General features: G+C 47.7%; 2 protein-coding genes across 6 annotated transcripts; both read right to left on the bottom strand.

Annotated features, from left to right (window-relative positions):
* Nucleotides 1-1,944: 1,944 nt before the first annotated feature.
* Nucleotides 1,945-9,797, bottom strand: TLCD5 (TLC domain containing 5). 3 transcript variants are annotated; one of them, XR_012583857.1, is made up of 4 exons: nucleotides 9,664-9,797; nucleotides 7,183-7,387; nucleotides 4,880-5,808; nucleotides 1,945-4,614 (listed from the first exon to the last, which is right to left on the bottom strand). XR_012583857.1 is itself a non-coding variant. In XM_074559507.1 (3 exons), the coding sequence occupies exons 2-3, from the start codon at nucleotides 7,379-7,381 to the stop codon at nucleotides 5,270-5,272; spliced, it is 738 nt and encodes a 245-aa protein (XP_074415608.1). In that variant the 5' UTR covers nucleotides 7,382-7,387; nucleotides 9,664-9,797; the 3' UTR covers nucleotides 1,945-5,269. The 3 variants fall into 3 exon arrangements, 1 of the variants encoding a protein (XP_074415608.1); XR_012583856.1 differs by having other exon boundaries at nucleotides 1,945-4,950; nucleotides 5,021-5,808; XM_074559507.1 differs by having other exon boundaries at nucleotides 1,945-5,808.
* A 2,161-nt stretch (nucleotides 9,798-11,958) lies between these two features.
* On the bottom strand, nucleotides 11,959-17,953 carry LOC102062383 (TLC domain-containing protein 5). 3 transcript variants are annotated; one of them, XM_074559505.1, is made up of 3 exons: nucleotides 17,857-17,953; nucleotides 17,018-17,214; nucleotides 11,959-15,760 (listed from the first exon to the last, which is right to left on the bottom strand). In XM_074559505.1, the coding sequence occupies exons 2-3, from the start codon at nucleotides 17,211-17,213 to the stop codon at nucleotides 15,273-15,275; spliced, it is 684 nt and encodes a 227-aa protein (XP_074415606.1). In that variant the 5' UTR covers nucleotide 17,214; nucleotides 17,857-17,953; the 3' UTR covers nucleotides 11,959-15,272. The 3 variants fall into 3 exon arrangements, with proteins under 3 accessions (XP_074415606.1, XP_074415605.1, XP_074415604.1); XM_074559504.1 differs by lacking the exon at nucleotides 17,857-17,953 and adding an exon at nucleotides 17,499-17,564 and having other exon boundaries at nucleotides 17,018-17,217; XM_074559503.1 differs by lacking the exon at nucleotides 17,857-17,953 and adding an exon at nucleotides 17,499-17,605 and having other exon boundaries at nucleotides 11,961-15,760.
* Nucleotides 17,954-22,155: the final 4,202 nt, after the last annotated feature.

Here is a 22,155-nt window from a genome sequence, read left to right as displayed (position 1 = left end):
GGTTTTAAGTGTGGATAAACAGCGCCTGGGAGCATTTCTCTTTCAGAAAAATTTCAGTTTGTGTTTCAGATGATCAGCTGAGTTTCACTGAGCTCCACCACAAAAATCAAGTGCATAAAGATGCTTTTGCTCCTTAAAATTAATCCATTTCAAGCCAGTGAGAGAATACTCAGGATTTTTGAGCTGTTATTTATGCTCACTACAAGTTGCTCATTCAGCTCCTGGTTTTTGCTGCTTTTGGAAGCCAACTGCCAAACCTTTACACCTTGGAGGGGAAAAGCACAGGGGAAACAATTCCCAAGCTCATTTCCCAGATATTCCCAGAAATTTGCGACTCCTAAGGAACACAGGACCCAATCCCAGAAAACACAAATCAATTTGTGCTGTGCTCCACGTTTCTGTGCAATTTCATCTCCCACCTTGAAATGGGCACCAGATTTTTCTCCCTACAATCCTGCACTCTGGAAATGCCAGTTGTGGGACACAAGGCTTTGCTGATTTTGAGACACAGAAAGCCTAATCTAGCAAAGCTTCTGGAGTGACAGCTTATTACAGCTCCTAAACCTGGATAATCCACGGGGGCAGTCAACATTTTTATAGCACTGAGCTTTCATTGCACATCAGCATAAGGAAAGCAGCAAGGACAGAGGAATCTGCTGCACATCCTGCCCTGAGTCTCCTTCTCTTTCTTCATCCTCTGTCTGGGGTTAAAAACAATGAGGTAAAATCTAAAGAAATAGAGAATATAATTTGAGGATTGTGGCACTGGAGAGATCTCATTCTGACACAAGGCACGGTTCAAACAGCACTGCTGAAAATCTGTGTTTGGTAACATTTGAGAAGCTGCAGAAGCTGAAACTTCCTTCTCCCCATACAGAATTATCTACCTGCAAACCTTCATTACTTTACAGAAGCTTTTCCATGCACTTTGATCTGTTATATTCCTTCTTTTAGTAATTTTCTAAGGATCTTTTACATTGTTGACTTACCAGCTGCCAAGCTGCTCCTGGAACTTGAGGGCATTGACTTCTTTGGACATGGCAAACCCCGTGGTATTAATGAAAAAGCAGATTTTCAAAGACTTAAAATGCTGCTTTTACATCAGTGCCTGGACTACTGCTGCAAGGGAATAAAGCTGTGAATATCAAAAAAATCCATTTTTTTCAAGCAGAAATAGGGAGTTCAGCTACAAAGAGAGGGCAGAGGACTGATAAGGGAGGTTAATTTTACAAAGCTCGACTGCAGGGCCAGCCGGAGAAGCAAAAGGCAGGCACAGGGTTGCCTGTGAAGAAATAATTGGATGATAAAAAATGAAATTAATTGGGTGTAGAAGGGCAGATCTCACTTTCCACAGACAAAGCACATCTGACCACTGACCATGCCAGATCTCGCCACTTGTGAGGACACCAGACCTGTGAGACATTGCAGCTCTGAGGCAAAGCTTCCAGAACTCTGCTGTACTTTCTTCTCTGCTTCTGGAACCCCCTCAGAGGTTCAACAAAATCCCAGCACAAATTCAGAAAACACCTCCAGAGGGCTCAGTGCTGCTCACAGCTGCTCCCCAGTGCTGGAGGGGTTTAAGCTGGGCTTAAGGGTTACATGCAAACAACTAAATTGGCTTAACTATTTATAGGAGCAAGACTTTTGGTGCGCTGGATCTGTGGCCATCAGCAAGCAGAGAGGTTGTTTACCAACACACCAGCACAGGGCTTTGCTAGGCAATAATATTAATTTATGGTTGGGAAGGGCTCACAGTGTGGAAACACAGGAGATTCTTCTCCCATGGCATCCAGGACATGAAAAACAAAGGGAATATTTTTGCTCCATCCTTCTGAACCACTGAATCTTTGATTCAAGTCGAAAAGATTTTCTGAAAAGCCCTCCAGAACCATCCAGTGCAACCCGTGACTTAAGAGCAGCACCCAAACAGAGAAATCCACTTCCTCATGTAATTAAATAATCTTTATTTTTATAAAACATCATACAAAGCATCTACACCATTCACTGGTGGAACATTAGTCGCTATTACACAGTAATTCAGACACAAGTTATTATTTCACACTAGTTCTGCAGTTTCCTCTCACAGTTTGCTCTAGCCACTATGGACTAGCCTGAGGACAGGTCCCACCCTGTGCTCCACAGCTTGGAATTTGTACTTTTGGGCCTGTAAATCTATGCTGGAGCCCACGAAATGGGCTGTGAGGCCTTGCTGTGCCTCATAAAGCCATTTCTAATTGCCCCTTTGTTTCCTTGCTTACTTCCTAAAGCCTCAGAGCTGAGCAGTGCTCTCCTTCTTCCAACAAATTCAGAAAAGGGGGGAAACCTCTTCTGCTTTCCCAAACTCAAACCATTGTACTTCAAACTCTCTTCAAACAGGTGATTCACAGATTCACTGCCATCCTCACTCACCTGGGCAGGTAACCCCAAAAAGCTGCACCCCAACCCTCAGCAAAGCTCAGAGCCCAAACCACCAGGGCTGGTGGAAACTCTTCATGGTGGGCACCTCAGCAGCAAGGACCTGTTTGTTTTCACCTCCAGGACCTGTTTGTTTTCACCTCCAGGACCTGTTTGTTTTCCCCTGCATTTCTGCAGGAGCTGCTGCTTCAAACCCTCATTCCCTGCTCAGGCCAGTGGCTGAGACACTTTTGGCTCCAGATTCCTGCAATCCTGACCAGGGAAAAGCCAGCAAACCCCTTTTCCTCAGCTTGGGGCTCCCTGTGAGGATGCAGCAGACTAAAATAACCTTTTTCTGACCTTTATGAGCACATCCAGCTCACTCCCTGTGTGACTCCTTTGCCAAACACCTCACTCCTGCTTTTGGGATGCTGGGAAGTGCCCAGCTCAGGTGACAAAACTCGAAGCAACTTTTATACACAAACCACCCAGAATCCATCAAAGGTGGCTTGGTGCTGAATGGAAACACCCCATGAGGTAGGTAAGACTGCACCCACTTCCCAAAGTGGGTCAAGTTGAGGCAAAAAGGCTCCTGGATGTGCTCAAGAGAGCAGCAGAGCTGGGAAATAGAACCAGCAAGCCCCAACCAGCCCTTCTGGTCTCCTTTCAAGGCTTGAGAGTGCTGGATGGGTCAGGTTTCCTCTCCAGGACCAGCTCATCAGTTGGCTCTGCTCATCTGAAGGGGTTTTTTGGGGCTTCTTCAGGTCTTTGGCTGCAGCAAGCAAGGCTCAAGCAAAAGGGGGCACCTGAGCTGCACTGGAGGCTCAAAGGAAATGCTCAAAATCGCAGCAAAAACAAAGGAACAGCCCAAGGACATGCAATGAAATCAACTCCAGGAGCTGCCAGCTGGGCATGGCTTTTCCCTACGAATGGGAATGGATAAGTATTGCTTATTTTTCTCCCAGTCAGGTTTATTTTTTGCTTTAAAAAGATCAGATTCTGGGCCTCTCATTTCTTTACTGAGCTATAAAATAAATCTCTCTGACCCTTTAAATGTTCACTTTTATATAAAAGTGACTCAGACCCAGTCAGAGGGAAATCAAAGCCCAGGGGTCAAGGCATCAGTTCAGATGAAGGAGAGCCAAGGTCTGTGGCTTCCACAGGGCAGATTCTGGGCAACCAGAAATCCCAATTTGGATTTAGGGCACAGAAGAGAGAATTTTGGTGTTCTGGAGACAAAATCAGGGCTTGGCTCATCAGCAAGAAAACCCCTGGCAAATCCTGATGGGGCTTCTCAAAGTGGAGTGTGCTGGTTACCCAAGGAGCTAAAAGCAGTGTTTGCAGGGGAGTTTTAACAGTCAGGGAAGAAGAGGGAAAAATCAGGAAAAAATTTCCCTTCTGGGTCTGTGTCTTTGGGTGTATTCACAGAGCACCTAGTCCTGTAATTAGGCAGTGCTGATTAGAGCTAGGTTCTGGACACTACAGAAAATAAGTTATCAATAAGTTAATGAATAAGTTATTAAAAGGAGTTAGAAAGGGTAGGAAACAACAACCTACCTAAAATACTGATTTTTCTAGAGTCTCACTCTAGCTCAACCACCAAAGTCGTTTCTCCCAAGGGAAACACAGGAATGATGCACCAAGTGCAGATAACAACCATCACTTTTCTCATATAGCACCTCTCGAGTAAAAATCTGAAAGTGCATAACAGATGGAGCAGCTCCATCTCCCCCAAGTCACAGAGGGGGAATGAGGCACAGAGTTCCAGCTGTGAGACTTGCCCAAGGTCACACAACGAGGTGGTGGAAGAGCCAGGAATCCCAGCTTGGAATCAACACTGGAACACTTCTTCCACCAGCATGGAGAGCCACTGCAGCTGCCTAGACTGACCAGGACACGGAGACCTGGTGTTACCTCATCTGAGCTTCCAAGATCCTGAAGGAGCTGGCTACACTCATCACTATTTACACCTGCACTGCTGGACTAGCCATGGTTATTCTATAAAATCAGCCCTTCTTTCCCTCCTCGTTCAGGCTGTGCACACCAACGAGGTGGTGGAAGAGCCAGGAATCCCAGCTTGGATGCAACACTAGAACACCTCTACCAGCATGAAGAACCACTCTAGCTGCCTAGACTGCACAGGACACGGAGAATCCAGCATTACCTCCTTCTCTCTTCCAAGATCCTGAAGGAACTGGCTACACACATCACTGTTTACACCTGCACTGCTGGACTAGCCATGGTTAGTCTCTAAATTAGCACCTCTTTCCCTCCTCATTCAGGCTGTGCACACCAACAAGGTGGTGGAAGAGCCAGGAATCCCAGCTTGGATGCAACACTAGAACACTTCTTGCACCAGCATGAAACTCTGGTGAGAACTCTAGAACTCTAGCTGCCTAGACTGCACAGGACACGGAGACCTAGTGTTACCTCCTCCTCTCTTCCAAGATTTGAAGGAGCTGGCTACACACATCACTATTTACACCTGCACTGCTGGACTAGCCATGGTTAGTCTATTAAATTAGCCCTTCTTTCCCTCCACATCACCATTTACACCTGCACTGCTGCACTAGCCATGTTTAATCTATAAATTAGCCCTTCTTACCCTCCACATCACCATTTACACCTGCACTGCTGGACTAGCCGTGGTTACTCTATAAATTCTTCTTCCCCTCCTCGTTCAGGCTGTGCACACCGTGCCAGCTCTGCCCAGTGAATCCATGGCATAGCTCCATGGCTTTCAGTGGAGTTAGGCCAGGGATAAATTTGGCTCCAGATCTGCTAACGTGCGTTGGCTCCTCTCCCTCCAGCAGCATTCCAGGCACGATCCCCTCCTTGCCAGCCCGTGAACTCGAGGAATTCTGCTCATCCTCCATCAGTGCCCTTTGAGGTGCCCGTTGGTTTTCCAGCCCAGCTCACGGCTCCTGCGGCTCCTCCAGGCCTGGTACTTGCTGATGCTCTTCCTCCTGGCGAAGCGGCAGATGCTGACCATGAACACCCAGGACACCACGTACATGACCACCCCGCCCAGCTTGATGTACCAGCGGGGCCGGGGCGAGGCCAGCTCGCAGTACATCAGCCAGGCCCCCACGCCGATGCGCACGCCCGTGAAGAGCACCACGAAGAGCAAATCCACCAGGTCGCCCGCCAGGGTGTGGTAGCGGCCCAGCTCCTTGAGGAACCAGCGGGCCTGCAGCAGCGGGTTGGTGATCTCGCTGCCGAAGATGACGGCGTTGACGTCGCCGGCCGACTCGCCCAGCGCCAAGGAGGCGGCGATGCCCACGATGCTGACCAGGTGGTGGGCCAGCATCAGGGCACCCTCCGTCTGGAAGTACACGCACCAGCACAGGTCAAAAATGAAGTAGCCCAAGCTAAGGCACAGCCCATGCACCTGAAGGGTTGTGTTGGGTGAGCCTGAAAGGTAAAAAAAAGAGATTTAAAGCGTGGAGGTGTGTTGCAGACATCTTTTATGGAAAATCCTTTCCTTAGGATTTTTCCTCCTGAGAGAAGCTGAGATGCTTCAGGAACAAAATGTAAACAATGGTTATCTGCTGCTGTGAATGCAACAGGTGCATCTGTGATTGGTTCATGTTGGTTGTTTCTAATTAATATTGGTGTACCAAAGGTATGAATATGGATTTGTATTTTAGGTATTCAGTACTTGTATTGATTTGATACCTATGGATATCAAAATCCATAGATCAATATCTATATTGGGAATGGGATGTACCAAAGTTATGAACATGTATTTGTATTTTGGATATTCAGTACCTGTAGAGCTAAAAGGACTCTGTAATCACCTGTAAATTTGGTGTGTATTTGGGAGCTATCCCACAATAAACACACACTTTCTAACTCTAATATTGGTACTAGATCAATATCCATATTGGGAATGGGATGTACCAAAGTTATGAACATGTATTTGTATTTTGGGTATTCAGTACTTGTATAGATAAAAGGACTCTGTAATCACCTGTAAATTGTGGGGTGTATTTGGGAGCTATCCCACAATAAACACACACTTTCTAATTTTAAATTGTTAGACAGTCTTTGTCTATCACAGCTGGATATTGGTACTAGATCAATATCCATATTTTTAATAAATCAGAGGCAGCAGGATGAGAGCCAGGGCAGGGGTGTCACATCCCTGTGACAATGCCACAGCTGTTAGTTGTTAGCAGCTGCACACACGTAATGGCCACACACGAGGTCACACGCTCTGCCAAACTCCAGCTGGGATGGGGCAGTGTCACAGACAGATTTTACAAAAAAATCCTTTTGCTAGGATTTTCTCCTGAGAAGCTGGGAGGCCTCAGGAACAAAATGTAAACAATGGTTATTTGCTGCTGTGGGATGCAACAGGTGCATCTGGGATTGGCTCATGTGGTTGTTTTTAATTAATGGCCAATCACAGTCCAGTTGACTCTCTGGTCAGTCACAAGATTTTATTCTCATTCCATTCTTTTTCTTGCTAGCCTTCTGATATCTCCTTTCTCTTTTCTTTTAGTGTACTCTTAGTATACAATTTTCTTTTAATATAATATATATAATAAAATAATAGATCATCCTTCTGAAACATGGAGTCAAGATTCTCATCTCTTCCCTTGTCGGGGCTGCCTGCAAATTCCATATTTGGTGACCCTGAGTGAGGAACACTACTACAGCAAAATACAGTACCAGGCTCTCCATTTCTCTGGGGCTGAGACATCACTGCAGCACCAAACCTCAAGCAGGCTGGGGACCAAGGAGAAGCCCAGGGGAGGTGGGATCGTGGATTTCCTCACTCACCTGGGTGGCTGAGGGGCCAGGGGCCGTCGATGAAGCCGATGTAGGCGGACAGGCAGGTGGCCAGGATGCCGTGGGTCAGGGTGACCAGCCTGCAGCTCCACTCGAGGCTCCGGTGCCGGTAGCGGTGGCAGAACCACTTGTAGAGGCAGAACCAGGCCAGCAGGCTGCAGGCTGCACGCAGGGGCAGCGGGAACTGCATCCTGGCCTGGGAACAGCAGGACACGGGGGATCAGAAGGACAGAGTGAGCAGGAGAAGAGCTTGTGCCAGTGCCAGCTTTGCTCCATAACCATCCCACTCATCTGCAACCAACCACACTCATCTGCAACCATGAGTGTGCAGAGCTGCTCCTGATGGGGCTGCTTGCTCCTGGCTCATTTTCTCTGTGTGAAAACCACTTTATTCTCCTCACTGCGGGGTTCATTTCATCCTTACTAGCACCAAAACCTCCAACTCTTTTGGATGCAAAAGAATTAGAATCTATGTCCATAAAGATTTGGTTTTTTCAGCAGTATTTCTTTCATACATCTTCCCTTTATGCAATAATCTCTCAAACAAGCAAAAGACAAATTGCCAGAACAAAACTACAGCACATAAACACTTGTGGATGTTGCTGAGACCCTCCAAACACACATTACTCTATTCTACACCTCGTTCATACAATGCCTTCCCACGAAATGTGTTCATACAATGCCTTCCCATGAAATGTGTTCATACAATGCCTTCCCATGAAATGTGTTCATACAATGCCTTCCCATGAAATGAGCAGCCAGGGCAGTGCAGCTGAGTCAGGCTTTGGGATACAGGAGTTTCCAGTTGTTTCCAGGAGTTTCCAAATACACATAACTCTATTCTACACCTCATTCATATAATGCCTTCCCACGAAATGTGTTCATACAATGCCTTCCCATGAAATGTTCATACAATGCCTTCCCATGAAATAAGCAGCCAGGGCAGTGCAGCTGAGTCAGGCTTTGGGATACAGGAGTTTCCAGTTGTGCCAAAGCTGCTGCCCAGCTCTGGGCAGCACCACAGGGACTGCACGGGATGAGGAGTCAGAGGTGCAGAGCCCAACCTTCCTGTCGGGCCTGTTGGAGCATTCCCAGGCGGGACTGGAGGCTGGGTAAACAAATCCATCTTGTTTTAATGGGCCTTGGGAACACGGGGAGGGGAAACAGGGATGGGATAACTGCTCTGAGCAGGCATTGCCATTCACATCCCTGCTGCTCCAGCTCCAGACTCAGAGCAGATGAGGAAGGGAAAAGTGACAAAAGGGACTGACGCTAGGAAGGCCAATATAATTTAAAAAGCAGCAATAATTATAGAACAATAAATAACAAAAAATCCTAGATAATAAATAACAAGTAATTCTATATAATTTACATAGACACAATAAATCAACAAACAACATGCAATCACATATAAAATTATGTATTTCCCTATTTATTATTTTGCATTATCTCATATATTATGTATCTATACATAATAATATATGCGATAATATCTATAATGCTATAATAGATATACTATATCTATTATAAAATATCTATATTATCTATATATCTATAATTTATAATATAGAGAGAAACATATATAATTATATGTATATAATTATATGTATAATTATATGTATATAATTATACAATATCTATTATATGATACCTATATTATCTATGTATATAATATGTATTATTTATACATCTATCTATCTTATAATTTATAAAATAGATAAATATATAATTTTATATATAATATATAATTATAATATATATGTTATATATTTTATATATTTATATCATATATATTATATTTGTATTACATACATAATATTTATATAATATATAGCATATAATATATATAATTATAATTATACTATATCTATTATATAATATCTATATTATCGATGTATCCATGTATCTAATATCTATATTATATTATAATATTATATATCTTTATTATAATTATAAATTATATAGATATCTATCTATATTATAATTTATAATACAGCTGCATATATAATTTTTATATATATATATATATACTATATAATTATTATTATTATTATACTATATCTATTATATAATATCTATATTATCGATGTATCCATGTATCTAATATCTATATCATAATTTGTATCACCGGTAGTAATGAGGCCCAGAATGAAAGCGGCCTCTACAATAAACACACATGCCTAAAAGCCCGGCGTGCAGAACACCCCGAAAACGATTAAAACCCACACGGGCACCTCCAGCCCAGCCCCGTTATCCCGTTATCCACATTTTTTTCAGTCCCGGCGGGAAGATGGAGGAGCTCCCGGACCGCACCAAGGGCAGAACCGCAGCCCCGGGCACCGCCTGCGCACTCCCGGCGCATCCTCCGCACCCGCGGGATGCCCCGGCCTCTTCCCCATCCATGGCAACGGGACAGGGACACGGACGGGGAAAGGGACACGGACACGGACAGGACCCTTCCCCGGCACCCACCTGCCGGGCCGCGCCGCCGGAGCCGCCCCGGATCACGGAGCGAGCGGCGGCGGCCGAGGGGCACCTGGCGGCCGGGAGGAGGGAGCGCAGCGATGGGGATGGGGAGGAGGAGGAGGGACGGGAGGAGGGAATAGGGGCGGCAGGATGGCAGGAAAGGCGACCCGCGGCACCGCAGCGCATCCCTGGGAAGGGGCACATCCTCTGGGAAGGGGCATCCCTGCCGTCCCTGCTGCATCCTGCGATGCCCTGAGCTGGAAGGGATCCGCCAGAATCGCAAGCCCAGCTCCTGCTCCTGCACCCCGACAATCCCACCCTGTGCCTCGGAGCGGTGTCTCACAGCTCCTGCAGCTTTTGGGGCTGTGCCCATTCCCTGGGGAGCCTGGGCAGTGCCCAGCACTGTCACAGACATCTTTTATGGAAAATCCTTTCCTTAGGATTTTTCCTCCTGAGAAGCTGGGAGGCCTCAGGAACAAAATGTAGACATTGATTATCTGCTGCTGTGGAATGCAACAGGTGCATCTGGGATTGGTCTCATGTGGTTGTTTCTAATTAATGGCCAATCACAGCCCAGCTGGCTCGGACTCTCTGTCTGAGACACAAACCTTTGTTATCATTCTTTCCTATTCTATTCTTTGCTAGCCTTCTGATGAAATCCTTTCTTCTATTCTTTTAGTATAGTTTTAATGTAATATATATCATAAAATAATAAATCAAGCCTTCTGAAACATGGAGTCATCCTCGTCTCTTCCCTCATCCCCAGACCCCTGTGCACACGGTCACACAGCACCCTCTTTTCCCGATTTCCAGCCTAAATCTCCGCTGGCACAGCTCCAGCCTGTCCCTGATCACAGAGATCAGCGCTCCCCCTGTGAGGAAGCTGCAGACCCCAAATTGTCTCCTCCAGGTGAAATTACCCAGCTGGGTACTCAGCCCAGCTGCCACCCCAGGTCGTGTCCCCACGGGGCAGCCCGGGGACACAGAAATCGCTGCCACACCTGCTGCAATCACCTGTGTGTGCCCCAGAGATACAGCACAGAGCACGCCCAGCCTTTGCTCTCCTCACTCCGATGGGAGCAGAACCTGTGCAGAGCTCCCTGGCAGGGCAGCAATCTCCACTCACATCCCGGTGCTGCTTCTCACTGCAGGCATTCAGCACTGCCCATTCTCTCCGCTGCCTTCCACATCCCAAATTCCCGGTTTAAGCAGGACACTAAAGCAGCTACAAAAGTTCCTCCACCTTTCATGAGTTACAGTCAAAACAACCTCTCACGCCCAAAAACGCAGGGTTGTTTTTTTTCCTTCATCCCGTCAAGTTTTACCTTTTGAAATGCGCAGGGTGGGAGCGGCTTGACCTGCCTTTTACAGCTCTCATAATTAGTGCTTTCAGCTGCGTATTCACCAAGATACAGATCTTACTTTTCCAGTTCAGGCCGGGTGCAGGCTCCTACTGCTCCAAAACGCTCATCCTCCTGCTATTTCAGCACATCCTGGTGAGCATTTATAGCGCATTTGCCTCATCTGAGGTCTCATCGTGCCTCCCTCACCTTTGCTGGCCCTCCAGCAGCCTCAGTAACACCTGTACGTGTTTTTTTCAGACATCATTGAAAAAGGACATCTATGCATTTCAGTTTCACCTCCTGAGCCCCAGCATTAGCAAAGTCAGATACAAACCCAGAGACCAACGTACACAAAATAGTACACGTACTAATAGTACAACGTACTAATAGTAACCACAGGTGTTACGTACTAATAGTACAATGTACTAATAGTACCACCAGTAACACCGTAATAGTACACGTACTAATAGTACAACGTACACACTAATAGTACAACGTACACCTGAGATGGAGCTGCTTTGATATTTAGCTTAGGAAAAAGAAAAGTGGGAACAGACAGGAGATTATAGGGCATTTTCACATTAGGAGCATGGGTAGGTGGAATATTAGGAAAAAAATAAAATTCTTGGCTGTGAGGGTGATGAGGAGCTGGGAGGGAATTCCCAGAGAAGCTGTGCCCGCCCTGGAAATGCCCAAGACCACGGATGGGAGCAACCTGGGATAGAAACGGGATTTTTGGGATAAGATGAGATGATCTTTAAGGTCCCTTCCAACCCAAACCACTGTGAGATTCTGTGAGCAGCCAGGAAGAAAAACAGAGACGTTCACAGAGGAGCACTCAGCGTTTTAACAACGCACAGATCGTTTCATGCAGGACGTGGGACACACAGAAATTGTGGAGGATTTTTTTTTTCATAAACTTTGCACGGGGAGGTGCAAGGCAGCAAGTGAAACCCTCTCCCTGTGGATTGTACCAGAAGTGAGGCGCAGCTTCATACACCAATTTTCCTGTTTGCTTTGTGCAGAGTCAGCCATTTCAATGGGCTGCACTGGATGAACAGAGTTCAGCAAAACAGCTCAGGGCAGGAGCCTCTGCAGACGGTTGTTTGCACGCTGCTGCCTCATTTAGTGCAGCCACAGTCTCCCCCTGCCCTCCTGGAGCTGTAACCAGAGCTCACAGCACTGAAAAGCATCACAGGATGTATTTATTATCTTATCGGAATGTATTTATTATCTTACCCACACTGGGAAACTCCTTGTCCACAGTTAAACTGGGAATAAACTAGAGCTGGAAACCTGGGAGTTCAATAGAATGCTACTAAAACTCAGCTTTTGTGGCTGGAAAAGCCCTCAGGGATATCTGAAAGATTAAAAGCACGAAAAATCACATTATTTGAAATAAGAAATACAGTGGGCTAGTGGAGCTGGGTGATTTTCTATCAACACATTAGAGGGTTCAGCACTAAACTTACCCTTGGGTGAGATGTGGCAGATGAGAACCTGAGGGCACTCATTTTACACCAACCCTCCCCAGGTGACTCTGGTTGCACACCAGCAGTCTGGGTGCCCTGGGATACTCTCCAGTGCTGTCTTTCAGCTGAAATAAGAGGATTTTCTCATTGAAAACCAATCCAGGCTCTCCCCAATTCCACACAGCAGAGCCCTGGCCCAGCAGGAGCAGAAACCACCAGAAACAGCCACTCAGTGGTGAGTTAAGGCACCTTATTGTTGCAATCTTTGCTGCAGTGTTGTTCTTCCCTCTCTGCTGGGGCTCTCTCCATTCTCTGCAGCACAGTCCTTCCTGTCTTCTCAGGGGCTCCTCTTGGGCTCTTGACCCACCCCTATTTATCTCAGTTACCTTCACAAGCTACAGCTGCTGCCCAACTAAGGACCCTGCAGCTGCAGCTCGTTTGGAGCAACTCAGAACCACACAGGTCTTACAATACAACATATATTCAGGCCCCCACATTTCCCCCTTTTCTTTTAACAATTATACAATGACAATACTCATACAGTTCCAGCTCTCAGGCTGCCACAGCTCCCGGCTGTCTTTAGATGTTCCAAGGCTCTTTTCCTTAAAGGCCATATTATATTCTACAGTCCCAGCTCTCAGCTGTCCTATCTTCTATAGTCCCAGCTCTCTGGCTGATATTCCAAAGTCCCAGCTCTCAGGCTGCCACAGCTCTCAGCTGTCCGGGGGATTCCATACCTTCTTTTGATGTTTGGTTGTGTGTTCTTCATCACGTCGGGGTCACCAGTTGTTGTAATCTTCGCTGCAGCGTTGTTCTCGCCTCTCTGCTGGGGCTCTTCTCCATTCTCTGCAGCACAGTCCTTTCTATCTTCTCAGGGGCTCCTCTTGGGCTCTTGACCCACCCCTATTTATCTCAGTTACCTTCACGAGCTACAGCTGCTGCCCAACTAAGGACCCTGCAGCTGCAGCTCGTTTGGAGCAACTCAGAACCACACAGGTCTTACAATACAACATATATTCAGGCCCCCACACCTTATAACCCCCAAGATGCTTTTGATTGCTTCTCTAAGAAAAGAGAACCACAATTACCCTGCAATTCTTATGAACTGGGCACTGCCCCAGTGAAACCAGAGAGGCAGAGAGAAAACAGAAGCACCCCTGGGATGGAGGAGGGCATGAAAAGAATTTAAGTTATTATTGTTATAATTTATGGGGAGAAAACTACTCGGTTTGGGGGCTCCCCATCCCTCTGCAGCACCGATTAATGAGCAAAGCAGGTTGTGGGTGCCTTGCTCACAAACCTGAGCTCCAGCTGAGCCCCACAGCTCCAGCCTGGGCTCATTTCCTCAGCACCTCTCTGTTCCTGAGCTGCACAGAGGGAATGCTCCGGTGGCTTTGGCATCCTCAGCCTCCCCTCAAGACCCAGAACAAAAGAACATCGCGGCCATCGGTTCTTTTTCAAAGGAGAACATGACTTTATTGGAAGTTCCATGACTCAGAGGAGGTTTTGGAAGGAACACAGAGAGCCTGGCAGGTGCCCACACCTCAGGAGGCCACTCTGGCTCCTGCTGTCCCAAAAAACATCGGCCCAGGAACTCGCCCGGGTTCACAGCTGCAATGCCTTCAGCGGACGTGCCCAAAGTGAGGTTATTTCAGGTTATTTTTTAATCTCTCCAGGCACCTTGAGGAGCCCCAGCCAGAGGCTGATATCTGCCCTGAACAGAGCCAAATTCAGAGATAAAGGCAGTGCAGGAGCCGCGTCCCCACTGCTCCCCTCCCTCACCCCTGCTTTCGCTTCTCAGCTCTCAGCGAGGCTTTTGGAGGAGCTAAATCTGAACTGTGGCCTTGAACAGAGGGAAATTCACATTAAAACCCCAGGGAAACGGTGAGAACACGATTCTGAGAGGTAAAGAAAATGAAAGAACTGTCACATGCTCTGAGACCTGCTGGTGCCTAAACATTCCTGGAAATAATCACATTTTTGACTCATTAGCCATGAATTCAGCTTGCAAATGAGCCAGCCCCAGAACAGAAAGAGCATCCGGGGGGGATCTTCACTGTCCTCCCTCTCCCACAAAAATCCTGATTACTCTTCTTAAGCAATCCCAGCCCAGACCAGCACCTGCTCATGGAGTTTATTGGCATAATTCTAATTCCTGACCTTTGTTTGTGAGGGCCTGAGTCAGTCCCAGAGAAATCACTCTGCTCTGAGATCAGCACCCGATGGAAGTGTTAAAAAAGCAGTAAAGGAAATGCGTCATTAAAAACAAGGAGGTAAAACACTGCCTCACCTTGAGTGCCATCACTTCACACTCAAAGGACAACTCCACTACACCCTGCAAGCACTTCAGTCTCGTTCAGAGTCTTTCACTCGAGTATTTACACATTGCCCAAATCCAGGATTATTAAGGAGGGTGAGGCTCAGGAAGTCTTTGCCCCTTACCCAGTCCCACTGGTAGGAAAATGTTTGGGATTTTTTCATATTTTTTCTCTACTCTGCATTGGAAATGAGGACAGAACGTACAAACTGTGCAATTATTGGTTGCAGGTTGACCATCTTTGGTGTTGCTGGAGAACTCAGGGAATCAGTGCCAGGCTCCTCAGTTCCCACTCAAATCTCTCAGCTTGTCCATGTTCCTGGCACTGATCCATCTCCTCCAGGGGCAGCAGAAAGTCAGTTCTGTGTCATTTTAGGAGTTCTTTTCACAGGAACAAGCTCCAGCAGCCAGGGGATCATCCTCTACAACCCATTAACGAGCAGCCAAGCAGTTTCCACAGGTGCACTGCTACTCCTGACGCGATCATGCATCCACAGAAGGGGCTTTTTTCCACAATTTCCTCCTCACAAAGCGACAGATTTCAACCATAAACCCCAAGGACACCACGTACATGGCCAGGCCCCCAGCCTTGAGCAGCCAGTTGGGTTCTGGGGACGTCACCATGCCGTACACGATCCACGCTCCCGCCCCGATGCGCAGCACCAGGAAGAGCAGCACGAAGAGGAAATCCACCAGCGTGCCCAGGGCAGTGTGGTAGGAGCCCATCTCCCGCAGGAACCAGCGGGTCTGGAGCAGGGGGTTGGTGATTTCGCTGACAAACACCACGGCGTTCACCTCCGTGGCCGATTTGCCCAGCCCCAGCACCAGGATCATGCCGCAGATGCTCAGTGTGTGGTGGAGCAGCATCAGGTCCCCCTCGGTCTGGAAGTACAGGCACCAGCCCAGGTCAAAGATGAAGTAGCCCAAGGTCAGGGAGAGCACGTGGATCTGGAGAGGGGTGTTTGGTGAGCCTGCAATGGAAGGTGTGCATAAGATCGGGGTTTTATTTAAGATTTTTCTATTTTTCTGCTTTATAGATCAGTACAGGTCGATTGTGCGTCTAACCTCCTGAATTTCCAGCCTTATCCAAGTGCCAGGAATTAGGTGGCACTATTAGGAGCCACCTAATATATGTATTACATTTGGTTCTGCTTCCCCTTCACACCCCAGCCTGCCCAGCACGTGGACCTGGAGAGGGGTGTTTGGTGAACCTGGAATAGAAAGTGTGCATAAGCTTGGGGTTTTATTTAAGTTTTCTTCTATTTTTCTGATTTATAGACCAGTACAGGTCGATAGGGCTCCTCTCCTCCTGAATTTCCAGCCTTATCCAAGTGCCAGGAATTATTTGGCGCTATTAGGTGGATCTGGAGAGGGGTGTTTGGTGAGCCTGCAATGGAAGGTGTGAGTAAGATGGGGGTTCTGTTTAAGATTGTCCTATTATAAGATTTTCAATTTTTCTGCTTTATAGATCAATCGTGCTTCTCTCCTCCTGGATTTCCAACATTATCCAAGTAGTGCCAGGAATTAGGTGGCAATATTTGGTTCTGCTTCCCCTTCACACCCCAGCCTGCCCAGCACATGGACCTGGAGAGGGGCGTTTGGTGAACCTGGAATGGAAGACGGGCATAAGCTCAGGGTTTTATTTAAGATTTTTCTATTGTAAGATTTTCTATTTTTCTGCTTTATAGACCAGTACAGGTCGATTGTGCTTCTCTCCTCCTGAATTTCCAGCCTTATCCAAGTGCCAGGAATTATTTGGCACTATTAGGTGCCAATATTTGGTTCTGCTTCCCCTTCACACCCCAGCCTGCCCAGCACACCCATCCCATCCTGCCCCACCGCTGCTTCCCTTCTCCTTCCAGCCTTTTAGGACAGCCAGATCTCCATCAGCAGCACCATCTGAGATTTAAGCACAGCAAAACCCTGCAGATGAATTTCAGGAGTTATTGGACCCTTCAAGATGTAAAAACACTTTGTTCTTCATGCCTTGCTACACCTGATGCTGCGATAAACTCAAGCTGCCAACCTGGAAACTTCCAATTTGTACACGGACAAGCCAAAAAAACAAAAATTAAAATAATAAAAGGATTAACAGTGAGAAGTGGTGGAAAAAGAAGCAGTGGAATTAAAATTTGGCCCCAAACACACAGCTGTGAGAGGAGAGGAAATCAGCCCCTACCTCCACCTGTGAGAGGTGAGCTCAGGTGAGGGTGGGATTGCAGCCATACCTGCGTGGGTCAGGGGCCAGGGGCCATCCAGGAACAGGACATAGCCCGAGAGGCAGGTGACAATGAGCCCGTGCAGGAGGGTCACCAGGCGACAGCTCCACTTGCAGGAGCGCTGCCGGTTCCAGCGGCAGAGGCAGCTGTAGAGACACAGCCAGGCGGCAAAGCTGCAGCTCACCTCCAGGGCGATGGGAACCATCCTGCTGGACACGAGGGACAGCGTCAGCAGGGCAGAGAGCCGTGCCCATCCCGAGCACCCAGCCCACCCACGGAAATCCCGGACAGCCTGGGGAAAAACCCCACAAAAAGCAGAACAAACCCGGTCCCTCTGCCGTGAGCGCCGCCTCCAGCTTTCCCCAAAAGGAAAACAAACCACAACCCCAGCCCTCCCTCTGAGGGCAGAGGCGCTTTGGCAGCAGGAGGGACCGGACCAGACCCCATCCCCATGGCGGCTCGGGGGTACCCCAAAACCCCAAATCCTCACCCCGCTCCGGCTCTGCTCTCCCGGCACCTGCGCCCGGCTGGGGCTGCCCGGGCGGGGAGGCGGTGCCAGAGCTCCGGGAGCTTTTTATCGTCCCTTCCCAGCCCTGCCCAGCTCTGCCCGTCCCTTCCCAGCCCTGCCCACCCAGCCCGGCCCGGCCCGGCCCGGCCCGGCCCGGCCCGGCCCGGCCCCTCCGCATCTCCCGAGGATGCTCCGCCGCATCCCCGCTGTCCCTGCCCCGCTGTCCCTGCCCCGGAGCTCGCAGCTCCGCTCCGAGCATCCCTGTCCGCCCCCGGGGCAGGACCAGGGCCGGGCAGGGAAGGGGAACGGGGCGGGGGAAGCGGGAACAAGCGCTCGGTACCTCCGCCCAGCCCCGGCTCGCCCGGCTGGAGCCGTCCCGGAGAGCACAGACTTTATTTCGGCTGGGCGTGTTCCTCCCTGGTGATGGGGAATGAAGCTGGATCAGGCTGGCTGGGAGGTGCTGGTGCTCTTTATCTTCTTTTCTTCCTTTTATTTATATTTCTATTTTTTTTTTTTGCCAAGGGTCCCGGAGTCTTCCAATCTCAGCTGGGAGTACAGGGAGCACCTTTGTGCGGATTGCACATAAATAAAGCTGGATGAGGCTGGATGGGAGGTGCTGGCGTTCTTTATCTTCTTTACTTCTATTTTTTTCTATTGTTTTGCTGAGTGTCCTGGAGCCTTCTTCCAATCTTTCTCTCAGGTGGGAGTACAGGGAGCACCTTTGTGCGGATTGCAGGCAGGGGAGGATGAGGAGGATGAGGAGGATGAGGAGGATGAGGAGGGACTCGGAGGTGATGGAGAATAAAGTTGGATGAGGCTGGATGGGAGGTGCTGGTGCTCTTTATCTTCTTTTCTTCCTTTTGTTTATTTTTCTATTGTTTTGCCGAGTGTCCTGGAGTCTTCTTCCAATCTCTCTCCGTTTGTGCGGGTTGCAGGGAGGGGAGGATGAGGAGGATGAGGAGGGTTCAGGCCGGGCTGGGAGTGGTGCTGGACACTCGGGTGATGTGACACAGAAGGCGCAGAACAGGATGAGCGAGGCAGGAGCTGAGCTGGGGCCAAGTTCGTGGCTGGCAGTGAGTAACAGGACAGGGCTGTGCTGTGTCAGGGCTGTGTCATCCCTGACTCAGTTTGCTTTAAAATCTGACACTGTGTCCCCAAAACAACCCAAATTTCCCCTGCAGCCAGAGCTCAGCTAAAACTTGCTGATTTTTGTCTCCTTTTCTAGAATTTTGAATTGAAAATGGGAGTGAAACCACTGACAGGTCAAGAGCCCTTCCCAATGAGATCTCCTGAGTGTGCTGCACTCCGCAGGATGCTCCTGTGAGTTATACACTCAAATATCCTTTTAAATGGATCATGGATTATAGGTTGTTTTTATAGTTGAGCTAAAACTTGCTGATTTTTGTCTCCTTTTCCACCATTTTGAAGCAGGACCCCCAGCACAGAGAAAGAGGATCCCACTGCAGTTTGAGCATCTGTAAAGCTGAGCCTGAATTCAAGCTAAAATGTTTTATTGGACTGTTAGGATCCATTCCAGTTCTACCAGAGCTGGAAATCCCGAGGTTGGGGGCATCAAGAACGATGAGGGATCATCATTTGGGCACTGAGAAATGCTCAAAATCTCCCTTCAGGCCACAAGGAAACCTGGGAAGGACAAGGAATATCCCCCTAGCTCGCACTCCCTCTCCTCACAGGTGGAAATCAGAGGAGGAAAGAAATAAATGAACGATAAAATAAATTAAATACCAACAAAAAATTGTTAATTTTCCAGTTCTCCCCAGCCTTGCTTGATGTTGGGCAGTGCTAAATGTCAATTTATGAGCCACAGCATCTCTCCTTGGAGAGGGGCAGGCACAGGGATGCTCCAGGCACATTCCATGGGGAATATTCCCCCCAGTTTGCAGTCCCTCTCCTCACAGGTGGAAAGAAATAAACGAACAATAAAATAAATTAAACACCAACAAAAATTTGTTAATTTTCCACTTCTCCCCAGCCTTGCTTGAACCTGGGAAGTTCTGAATGTCAATTTATGAGGTAGCCCAGGCACAGCAGCTCTCCTTGGAGAGACAAGGCACTGGGATGCTCCAGGCACATTCCATGGGGAATATTCCCCCCAGTTTGCAGTCCCTCTCCTCACAGGTGGAAAGAAATAAATGAACAATAAAAAAAATATTAAATACCAACAAAAAATTGTTAATTTTCCACTTCTCCCCAGCCTTGCTTGAACTTGGGCACTGCTGAATGTCACTTTATGAGGCAGCCCAGCCTTGGAGAGGGGCAGAAGCTCCAGGCTCAGCTCGGGAGGTCACCGAGTTCCCACAGGGACCTGCATTGTTCCCTGTGGCCGTGGGAGGTGACTCCCGCTCCTGGAAAGCTGGAATTTCCTGCTCTGCTGCTCTGGAATCCCTCAGATGCTCTCTGGAATCGTTCCTGGGTGCCAGGGGAGCGAAGCTCTTCCCCTTCCAGCTGGAGCTTTGTGTGGAGCAAACAAACTGCTGCTGTTTGTTTTCCCACTCGGGGCCAGTTTATCAATAGATGCCAGGGATTTGTCGTTGTGTTTGTAAACTTTGGGGAGGAGAGGAACCCTCAGGATGTTTTTGTACAACGCCTGGCACAGCTTGGCCTTGATCTCAGTGGAAATATTCACGTGCAGGTGCTGCTACTCCGCTTTTAACACATTGGTGGTTTCCCTCCCAGTTTGTTTTTGTTTTTGGAACATTATTCCAAAATTCGTGCAGGTGGGAGCAAATGACTTGGAGGAATTCCTGAGAACCAAATGGAATGGTCTGGAATAGAAGCCTACCTAAAATCCAACTGAATGTGGATTTTAATGTGTCTTCTCAAGGCTCTAAGAGCATGAGGATGTACATTAAATTGTAAATATATTATTGGAAACGGCTGATTTAATTTTAATTTTTAATTAAATATTCACATGCAGGTGCTGTTATTCGGCTTTTAACACATTGGTGGTTTCCCTCCCAGTTTGTGTTTGTTTTTGGAACATTATTCCAAAATTCGTGCAGGTGGGAGCAAATGACTTGGAGGAATTGCTGAGAACCAAATGGAATGGTTTGGAACAGAAGGCAAATTTGGATTTTAATGTATCTTCTCAAGGCTCTAAGAGCATGTGGATGTACAGTAAATTGTAAAGAGATTATTGGAAATGGCTGATTTAATTTTATTTTTAATCGCTTTTGATCCCGGGGCTCACAAACCTCTGCAAGCCTGGACCAGGTCACTTGACTCTGAAGGCAAAATACAAATTGCAGCTCAGCTCCCAGGAGTTAATTCAGGAATTCCTGGGTAAGGTCAAGGTTATGAAGACAATCAGAGCTCACTGTGGAAATAACTGCTGATAATCTATTAAATAATTTAAAATTTTCACAGTGGAAGCAAGCTGGAAACTACAGCAGTGCAGGGGTTTGGGTTAATAAATGTCCTCAGTGATGGGTGGCAGGAGAATCAGCTGTGAAGTTCATAAATTCCTAAATTCTGCAGTTTGGCACAAATTGAGCACTGGGAGAAGGAAATTGGATTTTCATCATCATTGCCTATCAGGGATCAAGTCCTTTCTCCAAAGTCATGCAGGAAGTAAAATAAGACAGAGTGGCCCAAAGGTTCAGATCGGTGTTTAAATTTGTCCTTATCTGCAAATCTTAAATACCCATATCAGCCAAAATTAATTAAAAAGAAAGGAGACACAAGAGTGGAATTGTAACCATTGGCTGTGAAAATTGACTTTTCCTTTGGAATCTTATGGAATTCCCAACCACTTGCACACACCAACCTCAAGCAATAGTATGTGAGCACAAAAACAGAGAACAGAAAATAAATTCCTTCCAGCTCAAAGACCAGAGGGCATCTCAATAGATGCTTGTTGTTATTTGGTATCAGATAAAACCCAATAAAAGAGGAAAAAAATTAAAAAGAGAAGGTCAAGACTCATTTTCATCCCATTCATTTGTGTAAATCAACACAAATCCCAATTTCCCCCAAGGTTTCCAGCAATAACAAGACCTGGACACAAGTTTTGCAAAAGACAATTTTTTTTTTTGGTTATTTGTTTGTTGTTTTTTTTTTAAAGGAAAAAATAAGAAGGCTCTAAAATACTTAATTAAAAAAAAAAAAAAAGGAAGAAAAATAAAACAACAAAAAAGCACCTTTAGAAAGGGAGCAGGAGCAAAGCAAGTGGATGGAGAGCCTTGGGGGCAAACCAAGGCTCCCACCCAGCCACGGGGCTGCGGTGAAATGAACTCAAACCTCGGCTCAGTTTGGGGGCTGTGCGTGACAGGGACAGCAGGAGGGACCCTCCTTCCTTTTGGGGACCCCTGGGACGCCATGGGGGGACAGAGAAAAGAGAGACAGAGACAGAGAGAGAGAGGAGAGTCCTGCACAGGAGCCCTGCCCGGGAGGATGCGGTGCTGCAAGCGGAGGAGCCATGCGAGGACAGCGGCGGGGACAGTGCCACCGTGGGGGCTTGGCCAAGGGGACAGTGCCACTCTGGGGCTTGGGGAAGGGGACAGTGCCACTCTGGGGGCTTGGGAGGAGGGGACAGTGCCACTGTGGGGGCTTGGGGAAGGGGACAGTGCCACTCTGGGGCTTGGGGAAGGGAACAGTGCCACTCTGGGGGCTTGGGAGG

The sequence above is a fragment of the Zonotrichia albicollis genome, chromosome 27, assembly GCF_047830755.1.
Source record: "Zonotrichia albicollis isolate bZonAlb1 chromosome 27, bZonAlb1.hap1, whole genome shotgun sequence".
Lineage (NCBI taxonomy): Eukaryota > Metazoa > Chordata > Aves > Passeriformes > Passerellidae > Zonotrichia > Zonotrichia albicollis.
The sequence above is the reverse complement of the archived record's forward strand: the minus strand, read 5'-3'. Positions and strand labels throughout refer to the sequence as shown.